We start from the raw sequence: 27131 nt of genomic DNA on the forward strand, positions 1-27131 counted from the left end.
AATCTGGAAGCTGAGAGAACAATTAAGCAGATACCAAAATATGGGGTGTCTGGGTGGTCCAGTTAACCATCTACCTTTGGCTCAGGTCATGATCCCAGGGTCCTACCATCAAGCCCCAGGTCCAGCTCCCTGCTCAGCAGGGCATCTGCTTCCCCATCTCCTGCCCCTCCTCCCACTCATGCACTCTCTCACTCTCTCAAATAAATAAATAAAATCTTTTAAAAAAAAGATATTGAAATTTTGGGGTAAGAAACAAACGTGAGAGCAGTGTGAACTACAGTAGTAGCAAGAGAAATGGAGAGAAGTAGACAGATTTATGAGATACTGAGAAGTAAGGCTATTAATATTGAATGAAGAAGAAGAGGAGGACTCCAAGTCTGGCTTGGACAACTGGAAAGAACCATTCCTTGAAAGAAGAAACACATGAGAAACACACTTGGAAAATAATGAATTCAGGTACAGACAAGGTGAATTTGAGGTGCCAATTAATACATGCAAACAGAGCTCCAGTGGATCTGGAGCTCCAAAGCTAGTGAAATCATATCTGTAAATCATCAACATGTACCCAGTATTTGAAACTATAGGAGTCCATAAAATCCCCCTGGAAATTGTTAGAAGAAAAGGAAGAATGACCCCTAATCAAAATGGTCCTTCTCTTTATACTAGCAAGCCTTCCAAGAAAAGAAATTCAAAACAGATTTTACTTTTTTTTTTTTTTAGAGATTTTATTTATTTATTTGTTTATTTATTTGACAAACAGAGATCACAAGTAGGCAGAGAGGCTGGCAAAGAGGGAGAGAGGAGGAAGCAGGTTCCCCGCTGAGCAGAGAGCCCGAAGCGGGGCTCAATCCCAGGACCCAGGACTCACATGCTCATCATGATCCAAGTCGAAGGCAGAGGCTTTAACCCACTGAGCCACCCAGGCACCTCCAGATTTTACTTTCTTTTTTTTTTTTTTTTTAAGATTTTATTTATTTATTTGACAGACAGAGATCACAGGTAGGCAGAGAGGCAGGCAGAGAGGGGGGGGGAGGCAGGCTCCCTGCTGAACAGAGAGCCCAATGCAGGGCTTGATCCCAGCACCCTGGGATCATGACCTGAGCCGAAGGCAGAGGCTTTTAATTCACTGAGCCACCCAGGTGCCCCCAGATTTTACTTTCTAATCAGATTTTAGTAATACAATTAAGTCAGAAGTTTCACTGTCACTTTATTTGTCAGAAGTGAAATAAGGCTCATTAGTATACTGGAATTGAGTTGCATGAAAATCAAAGGGAATGTATAAATATAAAATATTGTCAAGGATCTCAGGGCAAAGAGTGATGAAACATTAAAAAATTATATTCTGAATTATAAAATATAAATATATGAAACATAAGAAATAACTTGCTGTGGAGAAATATTTTTATTTGAAGCATATGGATAATTTAAATTTTAAAATGTTCTTTAGGGGCACCCGGGTGGCTCAGTTGGCTAAGCGTCCCAACTCTTGATTTCAGCTCAGGTCATGATCTCAGGGGCGTGAAATCAAGTCCCATGTCAGGCTCCACCTAAATGTGGAGCCTGGTTAAGATTCTCTCTCTCCCTCTCCCTCAGCCCCTAGCTCCCTTCTCTCTCTTCCTCTTCTTAAATAAATAATGTGATCTTTAAAAGTGAATTTAATTGACCAATAAATTATTTCAGATCATATTTACTAGACTTGAAAACTCTAATAACTTAAGAGTATGTCCAAAAGTTATTTAAAGTTTAATAGTACAAACATATTTTTCTTTAAAACTTCTTTCAAAAAGCTATTAAAAATGTATTTTATTTTCAAATAATTTTATACTCACCATTTATCCCCATACTCACCTCTCCCTATGGCCCTCCTTACTATCTTATCACTTCTGCTAATAACCAATTTACATTGCCTCTCCTGAAGATCAACTGAAGTGTTAATCTACCTTCTCATTATCATTTGTCAGTGACTATTCTTTATATAACTTTCCATTATTAGTTCCCCAGTCACCTGCCAAACAAATGTCAGTTTCCCTCAGACTCCTCCTCTAGACATTCAATCACAGGGTGCCTGGTGGCTCAGTCGGTTAAGCATCGGGGTCTTGATTTCGGCTCAGGTCATGATCTCAGGGTCATGACACTTAGCCCTACACTGGGCTCTGCATTCCCAGCACACAGTCTGCTTGAGATTCTTTCCCCCTTCCCTTCCCTCCTCCTCTGCTCCTCCCCCTGCTCACATGCTCTCTCTCACTCACTCTCTCACCCTCAAATAAATCAATAAAATCTCTAGTCAGTCTTTCTCCTACTGCTTCGTTCTCTGTACTGCCAAAAAGATAGATCCCTCCCTCTATATCAATGCGATATACTTTCCATAGTTAAACTACCATCACATCTCTCTCTTCTTGCCTACCTTTTATAAGCAATCCTAAACCACCTCTCACACCAATACAATATTACTCCATCTCCTCTGTAAAGTCTAATCCCTTCTTCCAAGAATAGCAACAATTACATAGAGCTTATACAGTTTATCTTTTTTACTCATTTGTTTGCAAGTTTGCACTGCCATCTTCAAAAAAAACATTGTCACGGTGCTGAGTGGCAGCAAGGAGCTGGATCAAAAGATAATGCCTATTCCAGAATAGGATGATAAATTAACAGTAAATGAGGTGACTGAGAGAAATAGAGTCACTTAATAGTAAAATATAAAGAGTACTAGATTAGAAGTGTTCAGCATCCACGGCAGCACAAAATTGACATGAGTCACCCAAAGAAAGCATCATGGGGAGATGATACTTAAATCCAGGAAAAAAAGAGTAAATCTTCATCAGGTGGATAAGGGTTACAGGTAGGAGCAGGGTCTAGGGGAAAGCAGAGCTGTAATTCAGATTAAAGTGGCAGGGTAAGCAAAAGCATAAGAAATAAATACAAATAGTGTAGTTTGGCTGGGGCTTACAGAATGAAGTGAAGCACATGCCTTGAGTTAGGCAGGGTATGAATCAGAGGGTGCTTTACGCCATTAGAAACTTCAGGAGTCATGATGACTTCATGAGTCATCAAAAAATGAGTTGTCTTTAAATAGGTTTTAAGCTGGGGTGCTTGGGTGGCTCAGTGGGTTAAGCCACTGCCTTCGGCTCAGGTCATGATCTCAGGGTCCTGGGATTGAGCCCCGCATCGGGCTCTCTGCTCGGCAGGGAGCCTGCTTCCTCCTCTCTCTCTACCTGCCTCTCTGCCTGCTTGTGATCTCTCTCTGTCAAATAAATAAATAAAATCTTTAAAAAAAAAAATAGGTTTTAAGCAGAAGGTAAAATAATCAGATTTGCATTTTACAAATATCACAATAGTAATATGTGAAGTATGTGGACGACGAGGAATCAAGACAAGAGCAGAGAGACCCATGAGGAAACTGACATTAGTCCAGGTGAAAGAAAAGCCCAAATAAGACCACAATTAGTAGTTCATAAAGGTAATGAGAAAATGATTGTCTCCAAACATTGTGAGTCAAGATGGGTGATAGAGAGACCTGAAAGTATTCCTGGTTTTTTGGTTTAGGTGACAAAGTAGATAGTGGTGCCGTTCAAAATTTGAAAGTTACAGAAGGAATAGATCTAGGGGTTGTTCCAGTGATATAAAATACACAGCCTGTTCTGACCCAAGTAAGATTCAGTGCTATTCTAATATATTCATTGAAAGGGAAATAAAAAGACAGAGATTCTTCAAAAGAAGAAGCTTATATCCTTTTTTTTTTCCCCCCAATTGGGTCACACTTTGATTTATTTAGATATAAAAAAAAAAAAGGCATATATTTGCATATACAACTTGAAGAGTTTAAACATACGAATACATCCATGAAACCATCACCACAATGCAGTTAACAGACATATCTGTCACCTCCAAATGTTCCTTTGTGACCCCTGATGTTTTTTCTTTTTATGGATCAGGATTACTTTTAACTTGAAAATTTAAATAAAACATTGTTTCAGATAAGAGCTCATTTATTCTTTTGCTTATGTTTGAAGCTAAATATTTTCTTGGGATTGTTTGAAAAAGAATTGGGTGAGATTTACTGTGTATTCTACCTAAAAAGGATAGAGTAATTCATAACTATTTCTAACCCTCCTCTCACATATTGTCTGTATTCCCTTCCCTTTGTGCTCCCCTACCTAGTGTCTTTTTAACTATGCTATGCTGCAGTTTTGGTGATATCCTGAATTTCTTTATCTATTAAACTACCATATAGTCTACTTTTATGATTAGAATTCATTGCAGATGCTATTATTAATCTTCCCCGTACAAGCTAAGTAAAATCTATTGAAACTGGTGCTCATCTTATCCACTGATAAGGAGCTTACTTCATTTATTGATGAGGATATTAGGTACTGAGCAGGATTCTTTCTTTCTCCCCAAGTGGTTAGGACCAAGTAGACAGCAGTAGATAGCAAGCTTTCAAATGCACATTAACCAAGTATTGGTTAACAATATGCCATTCATCAAGAATACCTATGTACCTGTTATATATCGGTAGTCTAAATATATTTTTTCTTTTCTCCAAAATAAACTCCTACAACCATGTACCCCTCACACATTTTTAGGATAACATTTACATTTTAAGTTTAAATAGTTAGGAAGGATGCATTTTCAGATATGTTGTATATTGTAGGTATGTTTCAATTACATTTTTATCAAATCCTGGATCTGCAGATTTACCTCATTCATTATATGGATAATGCCTACTACATATCCTATTTGGAAAACCAGTCCACGTTGAGAAACCATAAGACAAATATGTGTTGTTGTTTTTTTCTCAGAGTCCAACTTTATTTTTAAATTCAAATAAATGTGGCATTATGGACCACCACGATCATCTCACATCAAAGTTCTAATTCTAAAAAAGAGACATAAGGAACCAGAGTCCCACCAGAAGTCCGCTTGCCTTAAAGAAATAAGATGCTTCTCTTTTCTGTTTTTCTTACAAAATCTCTAACTGCTTTGCCCTCAAGGAACTCTCCCTCAATACAAGACATTCTAGAATTGTCACTTTGTTTCGTGCCCCAGAAATTCTTACATCCTGAGGCAATCCATTATATAAAGACTAGATTCACATTAGGTAGGGTTAAGGAGCAGGCGTTTGATTTGAAGAGCATAAGAGCAATTATAAAAAAGTGAGTTAGAAAGAAAATTCCACAAAACAGAAATGTTCTCAGGTAGATCCATTTTAAGAAAAAAACGAAAGAATATGTATGGAAATTTTTGTCCTTTAAGTTATTCACACTCATCTACTCTCCAGAAAGCCTTCCTTCCACAGCAAGTGTACACTACCTCACTCTCAAACCTACTGCCATATACCTCAGAGTATAAAATGCCTATGGAATCATCCAGAGATTCGGAAGAGAAACAATCCCAACCTGTAACTACAACAGATTTTGTAAGCTTCCTAGCTCTTCTAGGTAATATTACCAACACTGAATCATGCTCTACAGGTGATGGAAGTGGGGGCGGAGCCAAGTAAATAACTATAAAAGATGTCCTGTGGAGAAGGAATGAGCTCATGTAAACTTCGCTGAAAATGTCTTTCCTTACGCTCCATTTGCAACATGATTTTGCCTCCTCCCATGATGGTGATATGCATAAGGAAGTATAAAATGTCCTAAGGCTCTGCAAGTTAGACTGTTTCTCACAGTTCCTATATTATGCTGTACCACTAGGGAGGCTGACATCAATGAGGGAAAATAATTCTTCCTTTTAAATTCAACAACCATTTCAAATAATATTCTCACACCTTCTACATCATTGAGCCTAAAGGCTTAAACTTGAGGATCCACTTGATGCAGTCATTGGCTTAAGGGTAGTCCTATGAATTATATAATTCTAATTCTTATTAGAATTCTAATAATTAGAATTATATAGAGTTATAATAATTCTAATAATTGGAATTATAACTAGCTGCTACCCAGCTCTCAAATTCCTATGAACACAGTTCACTAAAACTGTGATGCCCTCAACACTCTCATGTTCCATAAATGTGGGATGGGATAAAAACCAAAGCTTAATGCACAGTGTACTAGATACAGTAACGTAAGAGAATTAATGGAGTTTCTCAGTTCCTTCCTAAAAATTATTTAAGCAGTAAATATATTTGGCTATGTGAATATACTTTCTGGTACTTCAAGCATTACATGAGTTATCTATTTTAAAATTTTAATTTTTAAATTTTAAATTTTAAAATTATAAAATGTCGAACCCAGAAGAGACCTTAGAAATCACAAACTGATGCTTTCGTTTTACAGCTTTTGAAACAGAAGCACTAAGACATGAAATGACATGTCAAACCAAAGTCATACAATAGCAGGACAGAAACAAAACTAGATTCTTCATCTCAACTTATGCCAGCCTCTTCCTGGAGAATGTTAAGTGTTTCCTGATATACTGGTATGTAGTATTTCTATGACATTTAAAAGAAAATTCATATATGCTATGCTTGCCTTGGGCATATGGGAACTGATTGTATATTGCACCAGCACACTAGCTAAAGACTTGCCCATAATCACAGTGACCTGAAATTTTTTTTTAATTTTAGTTAATTATTTTAAGTAATCTCTACACCCAGGTGGGGGGCTCGAATTCACAAACCCAAGATCAAGAGTTGCATGCTCTTCCAACCGAGCCACCCAGATGCCCTGTGAGTTGAAATTTCTCAAAAAGAAAGAACTACCTGAAGGACTGCAGAAATACTCTAATCATTATTTTATCTCTCAGTGCACAATTAAAAAATTAATCGTTAAAATCATTCATATAAATGATACTTAATGACACGGTTATACAGTAGAAACGTCTATATTATTTCACTCTTCACCATATGATATATTGAACAATGTATGTCAATATATTTTAAGGGACTTGTTTAATGATCATTTGCTTTTATAATCATTCTAAAAGTTATGATTCATTCTGCTTCAAATCTGATAATTTAGAGTAAAGAAAAAATCACATCTATTATATTTGTAAATTAATATAATTCTGAAAATGTGTATTACTTATTTTCTCAAAATTAGATATCTTTTAAGCAAATAGTAATCTATTTTTCCCACCAAAAAGCAAAAGAAAGAAAAAATTAATATTGCCATCCTTCAAAGCTTAAAATAATCCTCATTGTAAATTACCTTTCATGTCTGCCCTATTAGAATCCCCATTCTATGATTACAAAATAATTTCTTCCTTATGAAGTCATTATTTTTAAATCTGAACTAAATATAAAGCTTTAATTTACAGGGGGTGTCATCTTAAAAGGAAATAAATGAAAGCAATATTTCATAAAAACATATTGTATTGGTATTTCCATATATCCTGCACTACATTTATTCTTGCTGAATCATAAATGTACCTCAAAAGAGTTAATTAATTGTTAAGGATGGCTCCACATGAAAGAGCCTCAAAATTAAAACAAAAGACTCTTTTTATCTTATTCTCATAGAAGATTACTAAAATAATTTTTAAATGCTTTATAATTAAAATTTAAGCTACAAAATACTTGTATTCTCATTATTCTACTTCATAAAAATAGTCTGAACAAATTTCACTGAGCTTAATCCTTTGGGGCTATGATAAATCAAAAAGTGTATTCAGCATCTATTGAGTCTAAAAGCCTCTTCTATTACATAAGGCAACCAAGCATACACACAATGATCCAATTTAAAGAGAGAAATTGAAAATACTTTTTGCACTTAGAATATAGACAACCTTTATACATATTCTACAAAGGAATGCTCTCTCAAGTAGATTATGAATGAAAATGTAGAAAAACTAATAAAGAAATCCAAAGTTATGCTCTTTGAGCTAAAATCTAGATTATTTTTTCTTATGTTTCATTCCCCAACTACTTCCCTCAGATATAAGAAAAAATATAAGAAAAATGGGAAATACTACTTCCGGTTCCTTCTTTCTTCCACAAACCATCCACCAGGCTAATCCACAACATACAGAGTTCTATAGTTGACTACAATAAAACAGACTTTCAAGGGGATTTCCAATTTTTCACTGTATTTAATTTACTAACTAAAAGTTTGCTCAGCGTCAAGTGACTATACCTTAGAAACCAGAAAATATATAATCAAGCCTACAATCTGATTCATTAGAGACTTCTACTTGTGGCCTAAATGGAGTAGCAAGAACAAGATTTCTCCACTTGCCTAGCAATCAAACCTAATGTGGGAAAAACATATGAAGAAGTGGTTTTCAAGGCACTGGGCATCAGGCAAAAAAACAAAGAGATAGCTAAAATATGGGAAACAAACAGGATAAGCTCTCGAACTGCCCCCAGCTTATTGCTTGAGAGACTTTTCCAGGCATCAGTTCGCTTGGCAAACATCCTCAAGTGAAGAGAACAAACTGAAAACAAACACTGAGAGGAGGCCAGCACAACTGCATTTCACAGGCCAGCTTACCAGAGAAGAAAAAACTGTAGAGGGAGAACCCCATAGATCTGCAGGGAGTCCCTTCAAGTATTCAGCTGGTAATGATGAGTGAGCATGCATGTGAAAAAAGTCACCTGAAGGGTTAGAGAAAACAGTGGGTGTTTCTACCACCCAAACTGGAAGAACTGTTAATTCACGTCGAATAAACACATACAAAATTGGTTAAAGTACTCAGGAGTCAGGAAAACACATATCATAATGGGAATAATCAATCAAAACCAACCAAAAACTGAGACAGAGATGCTGAAATTAGCAGAAATGAACGTCAAAACAGTTATTACAGAGCATTTGTTCTGTATGTACAAAAACTTATGTAGCTCATGGAAGATAGTTTTAAAAAGTCCAAAATTGAAATTTAGACATAAAAAAAATGTCTGAGATGAAAAAAAAAGCAGATATGATATTGCCAAAAAAAAAAAAAAAAAAGATGAGTAAACTCAAAAGCACAACAATATAGTTAAAATGAAAAGCAAGGAGAAAAATAAAATTTGGTCTAATGAAAAGAACCGAAGTGATCTGTAAAACAACTTCAAGCAGCCTAATTAATATATGAGTAATGGGAGTTCCTGAAGGAAAAGAGGGAAAAAAGAAAGCCCAATAAAAATATTTGGTATGTGGTGTGGTGAGCACTGTGTATTGTGCAAGACTGATGAATTACAGATGTGTACCCCTGAAACAAATAATACATTGTACATTAAAAAAAATTTTTTTGAAAAAATAATGGCCAAATTTTTCCAAAACCCTACAAAAACTATAAACTCACAAATCAAAAAAGCTCAAAAAAGCTACAAACACAAGAAAGATGAAGAAAAATAAACAAAGAAACATTATAATTAAGTTTCGTGTAACCAGTGATAAAAAGAATCATCTTAAAAGCCATTAGACAGGGCACCTGGGTGGCTCAGTGTGTTAAGCCTCTGCCTTTGACTCAGGTCATGATCGCAGGGTACTGGGATCGAGCCCCGTATCAGGCTCTCTGCTCAGCAGAGAGCCTGCTTCCCCCCACCCCCACCGCCTGCCTCTCTGCCTACTTCTGATTTCTGCCTGTCAAATAAATAAATAAAATCTTAAAAAAAAAAAAAAAGGCAATTAGGGGAGCCTGGGTGGTGCATTTGGTTGAGCATTTAACTCTTGGTTTCAGCTTAGGTCATGATCTCAGGATGGTGAGATGGAGCCCCACAGATGGCTCTACACTCAATGTGGAGTCTGCTTAAGACTCCCTCTGCCTCTCTTCCCCACCCCCAACCCATGCTCAATAATAAATAAATAAATCTTTAGGAAAAAAAAGCAATCAGAAAAAAGAACATTGATATACAGAAAAACGAAGATGAGAATGGTATCACATGTCTAATTGGAAACAGTGAAACAACATTTTAAAATACTGAAAGAAAATAACCCTCAATCTAGAATTCTATACCTAGAAAAAAGTTTTTTAAAAAAAGCAAAATTTTCAGCAGAAAAGTTTATTCATCATCAGCAGACTCACACTACAATAAATATTAAAGGACCTACTTCAGGCAGGTAAAATATGATACCATACAGAAATATAGTACGATGAGAAGAAATTAATAATATTAGAAATGATAAAGACAACAGTAAATATACAATATTTCCTCTATTATTTAAAACTCTTTAAAAGATGAGCTTTTTAAACAAAAAAGAATAACTGTGTAATGTCAGTTTATAAAATAAGTAAAAGTAAAATATATCATGCCATAATATAAAGTCCAAAAGAGTAGAAATGGAAATACACTGTTGGAAGGTTCTTATACTATATTATACACAAAATGATGTAATATCAGTTAAGACTGATGATGAAATTTAAAGATTTATACTACTAAAGATTTATACTACTATCCTGAAGCAATTAATAAAATGACAAAATGAAGAACAGACAAAGCTATAAAACACAGTCACAAAGCTAACGAGGCAAGAAAGGCAATAACCTGGATCATAAAAAGTGCTTGACTTAGTTTCAATAGATGGAGAGAAAGTGTTTGACAATTTCCAGCATATATTCCTGATATAAAAATAAACAAATCAACCAAAAAAAATCTCTCAGAAAATTAGGAATAGATAGCATCTATGAAAAGCTAACAGCTAATATAATACTTAATAGAGAAGAACTGAATGCTTCCACCCTAAGATCAAGAACAAAACAGGGATGTATGCTCTCATCACTTCTATTCAAAACTGTGCTGGAGTTTCTAGCCAATGGAAGTAGTCAAGGAAAAGAAAAATAATCAGGTAAACCAGGGGGAAAGACTAAGGGGAAAAATGGAAAATTATTAATTCTGGGGAAGACAAAACAATGAGAAACAGGAAACAGTGAGAAAATGTGGAGAAATGAAATCACACAGGAGAACAAATCCCCATAATTATGTTTAAGTAATGTATGTACAAACATCAGCTTCTTATTTTAAAACTGCCTAAGTAAAGAATGGAGGGATAAAATACTAGAGAGGAAATAAATGCAAATTCTAAAGAACTTATTGAGAAAGACATTATAATACTGTTTTTGCTGATTTCAGCAAAGCATTCCTTGAGCAGCATTAACATATTCCCTAAAGTAGATGGATAAACTACAAAAATCTGGTAGAAAACAACTCCTTAACATTTCTTCTTTAAATTCCATAGTCTAATGTTTATTTCACTGATGTTAAAACAAAAATAAAGGGTAATAGAGCTTCAAAAGCTGCAAAATTATAAAACACAGACTCTCTAAGGTGGGAAGAGCCTCTTTTGAAAGGAAAGAAAACAGGGGTCAAAGGATGAGTAGGTCTACAAAATTTTAAAATTATGTATAGGTAATAGAAAAAGCAGTGCCACTGCTCTAACATTAATCAGTTGTGGACTTTAAGAAGGATCTTTAGTCTCCCTGAATATGAGTTTTCTTCATCTGTAAAATAAAAGAGTTAGACCAATTGATCTCTAATTTATCTTCATCATCTTTGAAAGTTTAAGATCCTATGATTCTAAACAAAATCATTAGGCTAAAGGACATAAACAATGAGACAAATCCTTCAACTGAAAAGAAAAATGAAAAATTTCTTTTATCTAAAATAAAGACACTAGAGGTTTTTTGGTTCATTGAATATAAATTTGGATTGAACATAAATTTTAATTGTCTGCTTTATTTTATTCACAATTAGCTTAACTGTATTATAAGCTTAGCTATAATAGAATAATGTGTAATTTTCATTCTGTACCTTGTTTGAGCGTAATGACACTCGACCTCCACAACGAGCACAGAACTTTGTTTGGCAATATGAACAGTTATGGCCACATCCATCAGCAAATTTTGTTTTGTGGCAAATACCACAGGTTGGGGCATCACCCTTCTGTTCTTGCTGCTGTTGTGATTCTTCTCCCATCTTCTTCACCTGCTCCTTGTACATTTCAAACTGCTGATGAAGTTTTCTGTAGAGAAAGCAGATAAGAAAAATTTGGTTGCCTGATGGTCTCAAACACAGTAATTACAACAATCTATATACAATTTTGTATCCAAAAATTTCATAAAATGAGAATAAAGAATAAAAATTTAATTTTCTGGGGTGCCTGGGTGGCTCAGTGGGTTAAAGAATCTGCCTTCGGCTCAGGTCATGGTCTCAGGGTCCTGGGATCGAGGCCCGCATCGGGCTCTCTGCTCAGCAGGGAGCCTGCTTCCCTCTCTCTCTCTCTGCCTGCCTCTCTGCCTACTTGTGATCTCTGTCTGCCAAATGGATGAATAAAATCTTCAAAAAAAAAATTTTAATTTTCTGATTATTGAATAACATCCTACAGGGCACATCACAAGAGTGCTGTAACTAGTTCTGCCCTCTGACATACATGGTAATTTAAGAGCCAATTAATACATGCGAATAGAGACAGCTCTTTAAATTATAATTGTAAAATTTTTATCTCCCACTTGTAATATATTTTCAATCATATGCCCTAAAATATTTAAAGTATTATTTTTCAAAGGTTTAGCTTCAGAATTGGACTGAGCTGATTTGACTTACACAGTATAGCCAAAACCTATGAACTTCAAATCTTTGAGACAACTCTCAATTGGAGTGCTCTTAAGAATCCAAACAGAGGGGAAAACACTGGATGAGTGCTCTCACTAATTGTTTAAATCTGTTCAACAGTCTGGATATTAGCTGGCTTTAAAAACATTGTGAGGGTGCCTGGGTGGCTCAGTGGGTTAAGCCGCTGCCTTCGGCTCAGGTCATGATCTCAGGGTCCTGGGATCGAGTCCCGCATCGGGCTCTCTGCTCAGCAGGAAGCCTGCTTCCCTTCCTCTCTCTCTGCCTGCCTCTCTGCCTACTTGTGATCTCTCCCTGTCAAATAAATAAATAAAATCTTTAAAAAAAAAAAAAAACATTGTGAAAGATTAGAAGGCTAACAAATAAGGCTGTGCAAATAAAGGCCAATTTTTATCTTAAAAACAAAACCCAAAAAATGAGCAAAAAGATGCCTAGAAAAAGGTATTATTTACTCTTTAAAAATAAATCGAGATAAAAATTTTCACTTCCATTATCTTCATAAAGGAAAATTTAAAACGTTTTAAATTAACTCTGCTTAAGATTTTCAAAGCTGTAAATGATGTCACTCCCAACCTAAAAATGGCAAAAGGCTAAATAATCTACAAAATCATAACTTTTCTTGAGCCCATCAGAGAGTTGAGGATATAAGGCAAACAATGTGAACTCCAAAGAGCAGCAAGCCCCTCCAAAGAGAAACGAAATACACTGTTTCACCATTGGCAGAGCAGAAGAGGAGAAAGAGGGGCCACCCTACAAGCAGGTAAGAGGAAATTAGTTAAAATTTTAACAAATAGTAAAAGGCCAAGTGTGGGCTAACATACAGTTTGGAATAGCTAGGGGCCCAGACTCAAGGAAAGCCCACATTCACCCACAAGCACTTTTCTGCAGGCCTCTACTGGTCACGTATGAAGATTGGAAGCAAGGCATAAGAACAAACAACTCTTCAGGGGTACACATGTGTAGGTGTAAAAGTGTTAACTAGTGGCTGCTGGAGTACAGGCCCAATTCCCCAGACCATCTCTCCTAAAAATGTCAAAGCGATAAGCCACAGGGAGAAGGAAATTCTGTCATCCCCAGGGCAAAGGCATCTACTACAGCTAAGGGAAAGGTTAAAGGGAAAAAACCTCTGCCCATGAGAGAGGGACAGGAAACCATCTTCAGCCAACAACCTTTGCTCAAATCAAAGGCCTTTCATAACTAGGGGAGGGATGGAAATTTCTGTTCCAAACCTATCAGAGATACAAAGCAGATTTACTTCTATGCGAAGAAGGGCCCAAGAACTCTGAGCAAACATCATCCATAAGGCCTAGATCAACAGGTCCTATCAACAGGTCCTATCATGAAGGGCAGGAAAACTTAACAAAACACCCTTGCCCCTGCCACAAACCTAGAATCAAGAAATAAGTATCAATCGTTTACTCCTGGGGGCAGAGTGGGGGGGGGGGGCAGCAAAAGCATACAGAGAGATGCCCTATGGAGTAAGTAGATAGAAATGGCTGAAGAGGTAGCAAAACACTGAAAAAAACTTCTGATACTCCTGCATTCTTCCTAAATACAATGCAGCAGTAGCCTACTGGAGTAATTGGGAGGAATCTGAAGACTGTGATGCACTAAAGATAATGATGGCAACAACAAAATCCAAACCTATCTGAACTTCTGACCTGATGATGACTTAATTTCCAACACTAACAGTCTGACAGAAAAGGCATGCCCACTTTAAGGCATGAATATAATTCAAAACCACGAGACTCAGGGGAAAATAGCAAGGAATAAACAACCCATTGCCAAGAGATAAAATAATTAATGTAATTAGATTCAGAGATGACAAGATTGATGGACTTACTGGAGTCATCAGGCAGACTTGAAAATGACTATAATTATTAAGGTAAAAGATTCACAGAAAAAGAGCGACAACAAACATGAACAGATGGGGTACTGAGGCAGAAAGATACAAAGTATAAGAGTCATATGAAAATGCTGGAAATAGAAAACATGGCATCAGAGATGAAGAATTTCTTTGATGGGCTAAGGGATACACTTGAAAAAACTAAGGAAAAAATTAGTAAACTTGAAATAAGTCAATAAAAAATATCCAAACAAACAAAAAAGAGTTGGAGAAGGGGAAAAAAAAAAAAAAAAAAACAAAAACAGAGCATCCAAGAGCTAAATTGATCTAAAATGTGAAATTGGTGTCCCAAAAGAAGGAGCAAACAGAACAGAGGAAATATTTGAAGGTATAATGGCCACGAACTTTCCAAAATTAATGAAAGTTACCAAATCACAGACACATGAACCTCAAAGAAGCCTTTGTAGAACAAACACCAAATCCACACACACCTAGACTCATCATAGTCAAAGTGCTAAAACCCAAAGAAAACTATGAAAGCAGCCAGAGAAAATGATATATTATATGTATAGAACAATGATAAAAGTTATAGAAGATCATCTTTCAGAAACCATGGAAGCTAGATGACTTTGGAGTAAAATCTCTATGAAGGACTGACAGAATAAAACTGTCAACCCAAGATCCCATGGGCAATGAAATTATGTTTCAAAAAATAAAGGGAAGGGGCACCTGGGTGGTGCAATGGGTTAAAGCCTCTGCCTTTGGCTAAGGTCATGATTCCAGAGTTCTGGGATCGAACCCCACATCGGGCTCTCTGCTCGGCAGGGAGCCTGCTTCCCTTCCTCTCTCTCTGCCTGCCTCTCTGCCTACTTGTGATCTCTGTCAATAAATAAATAAATAAAATCTTTTTTTTTTAAAGGGAAAATAAAGACTTTTCAGGCAAAGAAATGTTGAAAGAATTTATTATCAGAAGACATTAACCATAGGAATTTAAAGTAAGTTCTTTAGGCAGAAGGAGCATGATATTCCTTGAAAGTATCATATAGAAACCTGAACACATAAAAATAAACGTTACACTAAAAAGAAAAAAGTCTCAAATCCATTTCCAAAAAAAGAGAAAATTAAAACCAAAGAAAGCATTAAAAAAAAAAGTTTTTTAAACTATAGAAGAAATCCATGAAACCAAATGCTACTTCTTTAAAAAAAAAATCAATAAAATCTATAAACCTCCAAACAAAAATAATTAGGGGGGGAGAGAAGATACAAATTACCTAGAGCAAGAATGATAGAGGGAACATCACTACAGACTCCACAGTCACTCAGAATTAAATGCAAAAGATTATAAAACTATGAACAATTCTCTGCTCACAAATTCTGTAGCTTACAAAAGAAATAGACTATAATAAAATAGACTATTTCCTCAAAAGACTGAAACTGGCACACTTCACTCAAGAAGAAACAGAAAGACGGACAAGTCTCATATGTGCTAAAGAAATTTAATTCCTAGTTTAAAACCTTAAAAAAAAAAAAAACTCTCGTGCTCACTGGCTTTATTGGTGATTTCCATCAAACATTTAAGGAAGAAATAACACAATTTTACATAATCTCTTCCAGGAAATAGAAAATAAGGGACCACTTCCTAACTAATTTCCTAAGGCCAGCATTACTGTGATACCAAAACCATATAAAAATATAATGGGGGCGGGGAGCCTGGGTGGCTCAGTGGGTTAAAGCCTCTGCCTTCGGCTCGGGTCATGATCTCAGGGTCCCAGGATCGAGCCCCAAATCGGGCTCTCTGCTCAGCGGGGAGCCTGCTGCCCCCTCTCTATCTGCCTGTCTCTCTGCCTACTCGTGATCTCTGTCAAATAAATTTAAATATATATATATACATATATAATGGAAAATTATAGACCAATATTCCTCATGGGAAGATGAATAATCCTCACACAACATTATCAAGCCAAATCCAGAAATATATTAAAGAATAATACATCACAAACAGGTGTACCAGGCTTGTCCTGGTAATGCAAGGTTAGATTCCACATTCTGAATTCAAGCAATATAAATCACTATATTAACAGACTAAGGGGGAAAAAATCATAGAATTATGTCAAAATATACGGAGAAAGCACTTGACTCAGCAAACTAGGAATACATAGAAACTTTCTAAATGCAATAAGAGTTTCAACAGCCTATACCTACAATTAGCCTACAGCTAATATCATACTGTATTGTGAAAGATTTAATGGTTTCCCTCTAAAGTCAAGAAAAAAGCAAGGAGTTCTCTCTCACTACCCCTAGTCAACATTGAACTGGAAATCTTAGCTAGTGCATTAAAACAATAAAAAGCATAGAGATTGGAAAGGGGGAGAAAAAAAGTTGTGTGCAGATGGCATAATTATCTATATATGAAATCCTAAAGAAACAACAAAAAAATCTACTATAATAAATGTGCTTTAGCAAGGTCACAAGATACAAACTAAGCATATCCCCAAAACTTGTATTTTTATATTCTAGCATTGAATAATTGGAAATCAAAATTTTAAAAAGTAGTCTGCAATGGCATCAAAAAACAAAAGAAAGAAAACACTCAGGTATAATTTGAACAAAATATATATAGGCTTTTAAAATACTATAAAATATTGATTACTTATAAAATGATTGATATGAAAACTATAAAATACTGATTAAAAGAATCAAAGGAGATCTAAGTAACAGGAGAAATATGCCATATTCATCAATGAGGAAACATTATATTGTTAAGATATCAATTCTTTCCAAATTGATCTCTCGATTCAATGTTTTGTCAATCAAAAACTCGGCATGATTTTTTTGAGGAAATTGATAAGCTAACTCTAAAATTTATGTGGAAAAGCAAAATTCCTATAATAGGCAAATATTTTGAAAAAGAAGTTGCAGGACTCATGCCACCTGATTTCAAGACTTATTATAAAAGCTACAGAAGTAATCAAATCAAACATAGTGTTAACAAAGGATAAACACATACACAATGGAACAGAATAGAGTCCAAAATAGCCCAATACTTAAATGGTCATTAATTTTTTTTTAAAGGTGTCAAGAAAATTTAATGGAGAAAGAATAATCTTTTAAAGTCGAAAATAGAGCTATCACACCACCCAGCAATCACGCTACTGGGTATTTACCCTAAAGATACAAATATAGTGATCCAAAGTGGCACATGCACCTCAATGTTTATAGCAGCAATGTCCACAATAGCCAAATGATGGAAAGAACCTAGATGTCCATCAACAAATGAATGGATAAAGATGTGGTATATATATACAATGGAATACTATACAGTCACCAAAAAACCCAAACTCTTGCCATTTGCAATGATGTGGGTGGAACTAGAGGGTATTATGTTAAGTGAAATAAGTCAATCAGAGAAAGACAATTATGATATGACTCTCTCTGATATGAGGAATTTGAAAGGCAGGGTGGGGGTTTGTGGTGGGAAGGGAGGGAAAAATGAAATAAGATGGGACTAGGGAGGTAGACAAACCATAAGAGACTCTTAATCTCAGGAAACACAGGAAACAAACTGAGAGCTGCAGGGGGGACAGGGGGCATAGGGTGGCTGGGTGATGGAGTGATGGATATTGGGGAAGGTATGTGCTATGGTGAGTGCTGTGAATTGTGTAAGACTAATGATTCACAGACCTGTACCCCTGCAACAAATAATACATTATATGTTAATTAAAAAAGGAAAAAAGAAAAAAAAAGAATAATCTTTTAAGCAATGAGAAATTCGTGTGCAAAAAAAGTAATTGGAAATCATGTGTTACAAAAATGAACTTCAATCATACTTCACACCTTGTGCAAAAATTAACTCAATGTATTATATAACTGCAATCAATAGATTACAGAACTAAATCTAATGACTAAAACCATAAAACTCCTAGAAAAAAAACCCTGCAGGAAATCATGACCTTGGGTTAAACAAAGACTTCTTAGGCTAGGCAAGGATTTCTTCAATAGGATGTAAAAAGGTATGATCCAAAAAGCAGCCATTGGCAACATGTTAAATGAATAAGCATGGCTGTGTTCCAGCAAAATGTTATTTATAAACACAAAATTTTAATTTCATGTAATTTTTACAGTCACAAAATGTTATCATTAAATTTTTTTTTATGATTTTAAAATGTAAAAACCATTCTTAACTCACCACTTAAAAAAAAACAGCCAGTAGGCCATATTTGGTCTATGGGCCATAGTTTGCCCACTTCTATATAATATGAGTTCATTTATATTATAGTCTAGAAAAGGCAAAGTTTTGAGGACAGAAATCAGACCAATGGTTGCTAGGGACTGCAGCAGAACAAGGGAATGAAATACAAATGTACACAAGGAACTTTTGGGGGTCAAGGAAATGTTCTGTATCTTGCTTATGGGAGTAAATATATAACTGTATGTTTTTTCAGAATTCACTTAAGTACATCCCTCAAAGGGGTGAATTTTACTGTAAATAAATTACATCTCAAAAACCTTGATTTTAAAGAAAGCTAGTTTCAAAGTGCTAACCTAAAGTCAGTAGTTAGATTAAAAATAGAACTCTGTGAGTGAGTCCATTATATCAACTTAATTATAAACACATACTTCCCTCTTCGCACCTAATAACAGTACATTTAAACAGCTATGCCAGCTTAACTTTTTCTGTAACTTCAGATAATACAGAAAAATCACTGTTTTTTCCCTGATTATCTTCCACCAAGAGGGAAGCTCTGCTAACACAAAACAAGCACCACTACCCATAAAATGTGTACCAGAGCAAGCATGAGTTTAAGCAGACCACTGGATGAGCCCTGCACCATGTAGAAGAATTCTCTTTCCATGTGTGAGATATATTGTACATTTCTACTATACACCTGTTGATACACTTACGATGTTTGACATTCCTCTCAGGAAATGGCTGAACCCAGCCGGGAAAAGGAGAAGGCGGGAAGAGGAATATGAGAACCCACAAAGGTTCTATTTCAGTTCTAGAGGCATGGGAATACTAGGCGAATTACCAAGGCACACTGAAACAAAAAAGCAGTCTGCTTAAGTGAACTGTGCTAAAACAGAATGTCTCAGTGGAGAAGTGGAAGCCCCATTTCACACATGAGGAAAAAGCCCATCCTATTTGTCACAAAGTTAGGAGTCATGCATCCTGAAGAACTATTTAAAGAACTATTTGAAACCCTCTTACAGAGAACTATAGAAATCCCAGAGACTGGGGCAGTAAGGCTGCAGGACGGGATCCAATGGTCCCAGCTGTGGGGAGAAAAGAGATAAAGGAGATGCAATCCAGAGAGGACATGACGACAACAGTTTGAGGTAACAAGAGAAGATTTAGAGAGATTTGGGGTGTGCATCCTTCCAGTCCTATAAAGTGAAAAACTACTATACGTACAAGTGGTGCTGTACAGGGGCACCCAAGTGGCTCAGTCGGTTAAGCATCTGACTCTCAGTTTCAGCTCAGGTCCTGATATCGTGGTCCTAGATAGAGCCCCACATAGGGCTCTACACTCAATGTGATGTCTGCTGCACATTCTCTCTCCTTCTCCCTCCTGCTCTCTTTCTCTCAAATGAACAAATAAAATCTTTCAAAAAAAAAAAAAAGTAGTAGTAGCAATGGTGTACAGGCAGATTAAGGAGCTAAACAGGAGATTCAGATTCCTTGCTGAGAAGAGCATATCTCTCCCTTCCCATTTCTAAATTTTTTTAAAATTCTATATCTGCTTCCTTACCCATTCTTCAACCAACCTAATCTAGTTTCCAGTCTACTTACTAATTCTCACAAAGTTCATCAATAGTCTCCCTGTTCCTACAACTAGTGAGCAAAATGTTTACTCTGTATCTTACTGAGTTCTAACAATATTTGAAATTATGTTCAACTATGTTCACTACCCATTGGCTTTCACAATGCTCTCCTAGTTTTCCTGTATCTGCGGCCTTTCATTTTCTTTTTCCTTTGAGGGTCAAGACTCAGGCCCTCTTCTCTTTTCATCCTATGGTGTCTTCTTAGGCAGTCTTATCCCCTCTCCAAGGCTTCAATTTCCACTTATCTCTAAATCACTTATAAATGTAAATGTCCAGCTCAGACTTCTCCTCTGAACTTTAAAGTTCAATTGCCTACTCAACATCTCTATTTGGAGATCTCAATGCCACCTCAAATGTACTATGTATAAAACTGAAACCATCATTTTCCTACACAAACCAGATTCCCTCCAAAGTGTCCCCTATTTCAGTAAGTGGTGCTACCATTCAATTATATGGCCTGAAATCTAGAATTGTTCTAGAACTCTCCCTCTCCCTCACATGCATAATTTATCTATCACCAAGTCCTTTCAGTTTTACTTCCTACATGTGTCTTGAATCCTTCCACTTGTCTCTATATCCCCTGTGAACACCATAGGCCTTGTTACCACTCATGCCCACCTGATCTCCTAGTGAGGCTACTTACTTCCATACTTCTCTCCCTCAATCTGTTGTGTACACTACAGGAAAATTTAGCTTTCCTAAAAGACACTGTTGAAAATACTCGACTGGCTTCTGATTGCTCTTAAATAAAAAGAAAACACTTCTTATGAAGACCTACAAAGCCCTGAATGTTCTAACATACATTCCCTCTTCAACCTCATGTTTTACACAGTTTCTTTAGCCTCATTCTGTTAATGCCATTCTGGCCTTCTTTCATCCTTTAGATTCAACATTGTGCATCTCATTACTGGTCTTTGTACTTTATACATGCTCTTGTTTCCACCTGAAATGGATTGCAATGCACACTGTCTGTCTTTCTTTCTTTCTTTCTTTCTTTCTTTCTTTCTTTCTTTCTTTCTTTCTTTCAATTCTTTTAAACCTTGGGTATCCAGAACAGAATTGATAATAAGCTTGGTAGTACATATCCATATCTGGCTCCTATTTTAATTAATTCTTTTTCCCTTCCCCAATGTGATTTCTCTTCCATCGGGTAACCAGTCTTGTCAATTTACATAAATAGCATTGTGCCATTTACTTGTTTCTGCTTCTTTTACTTGCCATTCAACTTTACTTTTTTATATTTAAATCTAAATAACTATAGCTAATGCATAGGGTGTTTATGGTGTATCAGGGAAATAGGTACTATTATTATTATTATTCCTATTTTCATTCCTATTCTTTAAAGAAACTGTCTTGCTCATGGTCTTACAGGTGGTATGTCGTTAAAGCCAGATCCAAATTCAGAGTTGCTTCAGAATCCATGCTTTTAACCACTACAGTTTTTGCATCTAGTTCATGCATTTTAATGGATGTATAATGTTCTGTTTACATAAATCACATTTTACTCAATGTATTTTTTTAAGGTGGCCCTTTATCATTTATTATTATACATATTTCTGTAATGATATATTTATAAACCCACATACAGGCATACCTCATTTTATTGTGCTTCACTTTATTGTACTTTGCAGACACCAGCTATTTTACAAGTTGAAGGTTTGTGGCAACCCTCCACTGAGCAAGTCTATCAGCCATTTCTCCAACAGCATTTGCTCACTTCTATGTTTCGATGTCATTTTGGCAGTTCCCACGATATTTCTAACTTTCTCATGATTATTATACTGTGGTGATTGGTAATCAGTAATGAGATAGTATTCTTTAGCAATAAAGTATTATTTTTTAAGATTTTATTTATTTATTTGAGAGACAGAGTAAGTTAGCACAAGCAGGCAGAATGGCAAGCAGAGGGAGAGGGAGACTCAGACTCCTGACCCAGCAGGAAGTGTGATGTGGGGCTTGATCAGAAACTGAGCTGAAGACAGAAACTTAACCAACTGAGCCATCCAGACACGCCTAGCAATAAAGTATGTTTAATTAAGACAGATATATTTTTTTAGACAGAATGCTGCTGCACACTATAGACTACAGTAGGCATGCATGTAACTTTTATATGCACTTGGAAACCAAAAACTTCATTCGACTCACTATATTTCCACTTTCACTTTCACTTTATTGCAATGGTCTAGAACTGAATCCACAATATCTCTGAAGTAAGCCTGTATGGTTTTCTCTGGGGTATATATGCAGGAATATAGTACACATCATCAAGTTCACTAAATATTTCTAAACTGCCTTCCCAAGTGGCTTAACCCAGTTAGCATCCCCCCAAGAAGGGTATGAAGGTTTTAGTTTCTTCTTGTTTGTGCCAATGTGTGATATTACTTAACTTACAAAATTTTTGCAGCTTTAATAGATATGAACTGATGTGTTTTTGTGGGTTTTTTTTTTTTCCAGTTCATGTCTGTCTGACTTCTATGAAGTTCAGCCCCTCCTATGAACTATCTATTCACTCCATTCTTTACCAATACTCTGTTGGATTTCCTGTATTATCCTTGCTGATTTGCAGTAGTATCCTATATAGACTATATGTTAATCATTTCTAAGTTAAACAAAACAAATATCCTGGTCTGACAATTGATTGTTAATTGTATACATGGTGTCCTTTGTTAAACAGAAATCTTTAATCTTGATGTAGTCAAATATACCAATTTCTTTCTTCATGGTTTGTGGTTTCAGTGGCTGGCTATAAAAAAATTCTTACTTATCCCTAAGTCAGTCACAAAAAAATTCTACAGTTTCTCCTAATAGCTTTATAATTTTGCCTCTCAAATTTAGGCTTTTAATCGATCTGAAGGTTATTTTTATATGTGATGTTATACAAGAATTTAATTTCAATCTTCTCCATATAGAGATCACATTTTCCCAGCACCATTAAATAGTCCATCCTTTCTTCCACTTATTCATGATGGCAATCTATCAGATACTAAGTTCCCACGTGTGCATAGGTCTATTTACAGATTCTGTATTTTATTTCATTGGTTTTTGTGTTTGTTCCTACTCCAGAACAACACTGTCAGAACCAAATTCCAAAGAGAGGAAAAGGTCTAAAAGGTCTTAAATGTGTAAGTTTGAATACATAATTTTCCAACAATATAAATCAGAGGTCAGCAAACTTTTTTTTTAAAGAGCCAGACAGATATTTTAGGTCTTGCAGGTCATAGGGCCTCAACTACTCAACTCTGTCACAACTACTCAACTCTGCCCTTATGATATGGAAGTAGTCATATATAACACAACAAAAAGTAAGTTTAACTGTGTTCCAATAAATCTTTATTTACAGAAACAGGCAGGTGAGCAGGCAGGATTTGACCCATAGGCCATTTTACAGATCCTGGATACAAAGGAGTCAAAGATATACTTTATTTTAAAACTTTTATTGCAAATGAATATTTAAAAGACATACACAATAAGATATCAATTTAGAAATACTGCTTTTTTCCACCTTCTTATTTTATAAAGCTATTTTATACAAAATTTTTTAAAGATTTTATTTTTAAGGGATCTCTACAACCAATGTGGGACTTGAACTTATAACCCTGAGATCAAGAATCACATACTATACTGACAGAGCTGGCCATGTGCCCCTATTTTACCCAAATTTTCATGCGTATTTTCTGAATCCATGTCTCCATCATCACTAAAGCAACTCAGTGAACTCAGTGTTTTCCAAAGCAAATTTTCTTCACTTTCTGAGTTATTTGAAAAGTTGAACTTTTCAATCCCCTGGTTTCTGGAAATGCTGCTATTTCCAGTAATTTTATACCCAGCCAAATGTTTTTGTTGCTATTGTTTTCTCACTCAACTCATAGGTATGTTTTCATAATCCTCACAAGCTAACCATTTGCATTACCCCTTTTTTAAAGTAATCTTTTTTTTTAAGATTTATTTATTTGAGAGAGAGAGAGAGAAAGCATGTGGGGAGGGACATCAGGAGAGGGAGAGAGTCTTGAGCAGACTCCACACTGAGCACAGAGTCCAATGGGGCTTGATCTCATGACCCTGAGATCAGGACCTGAGCCAAAACCAAGAGCTGGACACTTAACCAACTGAGCGACCCAGGGATTCCTAAAGTAATCTTGAAAAGGTTTGTTTACCACAACTTCCAACACTAGCCATTGTTGAGTTCATAGCCCCAGGAATTTCCAGACTGATGCTGAATTTGTCTTTCCTTTCATAGGTTCCAGTCAGGTAATCTCTAAAGTATAGTTATGTTTGTTTGAGGTCCTTTCAGGGTAATGTGTCTTTGCCAAGAAGTACTTTTATAATTCAAACTAAAAAAATCCTGGGCTTTTCATGTTGTAACAACTCAAAATAAAGCAATTTCCTATTACTAGAAGGATAATCTCAGGAAAAAAAAAATTTAAAGGAACACCACATATTCCCAAATATATATTACTTGGGTTTTGTAACTCATTTTGATATCTGGCAAAATGAATCCTCCTCTTTGCTTCTTTGCTTTTCTTTTTGAAAATTCCTTTCCTGGGATGCCTGGGTGGCTCAGTTGGTTCAGCAACTGCCTTTAGCTAAGGTCATGACGCCAGAACCCTGGGATCTAGTCCCATGTCAGGCTCCTGCCTCAGCAGGGAGCCTGCTTCTCCCTCTGCCTGCTTCTGCCTTCTGCTCCCCCTGCTTGTGCTCTCTCTCTCTTTCTGAAAATAAATAAGATCTTTTAAAAAAATTGTTTTTCTATTTATAAATGTTTTTTTTCCATCTAAGTGTTTTAATCCTTTTATTCCATTCTCTTAAAAATCTTGGTAGAATTTCTACTAAAACTGCATTACATTTATAGATTAGTTTTAGGAGACCTGACATCTTTACAATGTTCTGTCTTCCCTCCTACTAACACAAGGAGTTCCATTTATCGCCAATCTTCAAGAAACAGTAGCCACTTTACAAATGAATTATTTTAACTCAAGTTTTTTCACATTAACTAATAATACATGCCCCAAGGAGCCTATAGAGAGGCCTATATTTCAATTAATTGGCTCCCTAATTATATTTTGCTTGCATTATATCCTATGCATTTAAAAACATTATTTTGAGATAGAGTCTATAGGATTCACCATCTTGTCAAAGCATCCATATAAAAACTAGATCAAAGATCTCTATGAGATACTCTCATGTTTTATATGTTGTTTCATAAGAAAAGTAAAAGCAAGTTCCCCAATAATTTCATGAAGCCAATGTAACCATGATGCTTTGTACTCGTCACTTCCGTAACTCCTCACTATTCTCACTCCAGTTCAACACCACTTCATTAAAAAAATATTCCTTAGCATCTCTGATTATGTCAAATCCTTCCATTAAATATTCCAAGTGCTACACTACATTGTATTTCCACATCCCTCCTTTTATTTATATATATTATTTGATTAATGTCTCTCTAATTTAGAAAATATAATTCATGAAAATTGTTTTTCTGTTTCTGATGTCCGTTTTATCCCACTGATAGGCATGATGCATGCCCCATAGCCAAGTTCTCAATAAATATTTACCAAATGTTTGAATTAATAGTGAATAAACAAATGTGTACTATGTGCGCACTGCTTCACAAGTGATGGAGCAAAAATATAATATAAAGTTGAATATGAACCAATTCTGTCATCAGTAAGATAGACACAAATGAACAGGTATAGACATGAGTGAACATAAATAAACTATGTAATACAAGGCAAAATGATACATACACTAAACAAATATGTAAGAAAAATAGTGCTGGACCACAAAGAAAAGAGCCATTAATTGTGAATGGTGTTAGCATGACTTTTTAGATGATTTCTATGACTTCACAGAAGTTTTAGTTTTTATATATCCTGCACATCCTGGACTTGAAGGATATGCAAAATTGTGATCAGCAGAAAATGGAGAATGATTCAACCTGAAATATGCAAAGCACGAAAACAGATGGAGAATTCAGGAAGTTGAAAGTATTGTCTTGGCATAAGCTATGTATGAGAAAAGAAGAGGAAGAAAGATAGAATAGAAGCTGGAGAGGCAGCTTGGATGAGAATATCATGACTTCCTTACTAAGAATAATTTCCCATACTATTTAATATCTAACTTAGTGTGCCACATCACAAGTTATAGAAATCAGTAAGAGAATGCTGAGAAATATTGTAAAACTAACTCAAATAAATCAGATATTTGGCTCACTCCCTTTAGGCTAAAAATACTTCTCCAAAACAATTTGTAACTATTACACACACACACACACACACACACAACCCACAACCCACATTGAAACACTCTTTATATCAAAATACATGAAGTTTGTTAAATAATGTTAATTTACATGAAGTTTGTTAAATAATATTAACTTTTATTTTTAATATATATCTTTAGTATGAATAACTTTGCTTCTGTTTCATGATGCCACTATAACCAATAATCCAAAAGGCAATGAAATTCAGAAGGTCTATTTCTTAAACAATAACAACAAAAAAACTTATATAATCACCAGATAGGGAATCTTTGGATTGAAATGATTATTTCATTCACAAGATGAAATCATCTTGATGTTAGAAACTGAGATTTAGGGGCGCCTGGGTGGCTCAGTGCGTTAAAGCCTCTGCCTTTGGCTCGGGTCATGATACCAGGATCCTGGGATAGAGCCCCACATCGGGCTCTCTGCTTGGCAAAGAGCCTGCTTCCACCTCTCTTTCTCTCTCCCTGCCTCTCTGCCTACTTGTGATCTCTGCCTGTCAAATAAATAAATAAATAATCTTAAAAAAAAAAAGAACCTGAGATTTAAAATAAGTAGAAGTATGCTCATAGCTTATTATTAACAATAGGAAATGGTTCATCTTGAATATGCAGATATCCCTTTCTATCCCTTTCTGGTGTCAAGAGGAAAATGGATTTCCCTGCTAATCTGAAATTTGTTTCTTAAAGAAAAGTATTTAACAAATTCAA

At 35.6% G+C, this 27131-nt stretch overlaps 1 protein-coding gene across 21 annotated transcripts in view; it reads right to left on the reverse strand.

Moving 5' to 3' along the window:
• The window catches only part of RIMS2 (regulating synaptic membrane exocytosis 2), a 587006-nt gene that overhangs the window by 458609 nt on the left and 101266 nt on the right, over positions 1-27131 (reverse strand). For all 21 annotated transcript variants that reach the window (XM_047727198.1, XM_047727199.1, XM_047727164.1 and 18 more), the window contains one exon: positions 11672-11882. In XM_047727198.1, coding sequence (XP_047583154.1) covers positions 11672-11882 — 211 coding nt within the window. The remainder of the gene's footprint in view (positions 1-11671; positions 11883-27131) is intronic.

This window comes from Lutra lutra, chromosome 4 (genome assembly GCF_902655055.1).
Source record: "Lutra lutra chromosome 4, mLutLut1.2, whole genome shotgun sequence".
NCBI classification, from domain to species: Eukaryota; Metazoa; Chordata; class Mammalia; order Carnivora; family Mustelidae; genus Lutra; species Lutra lutra.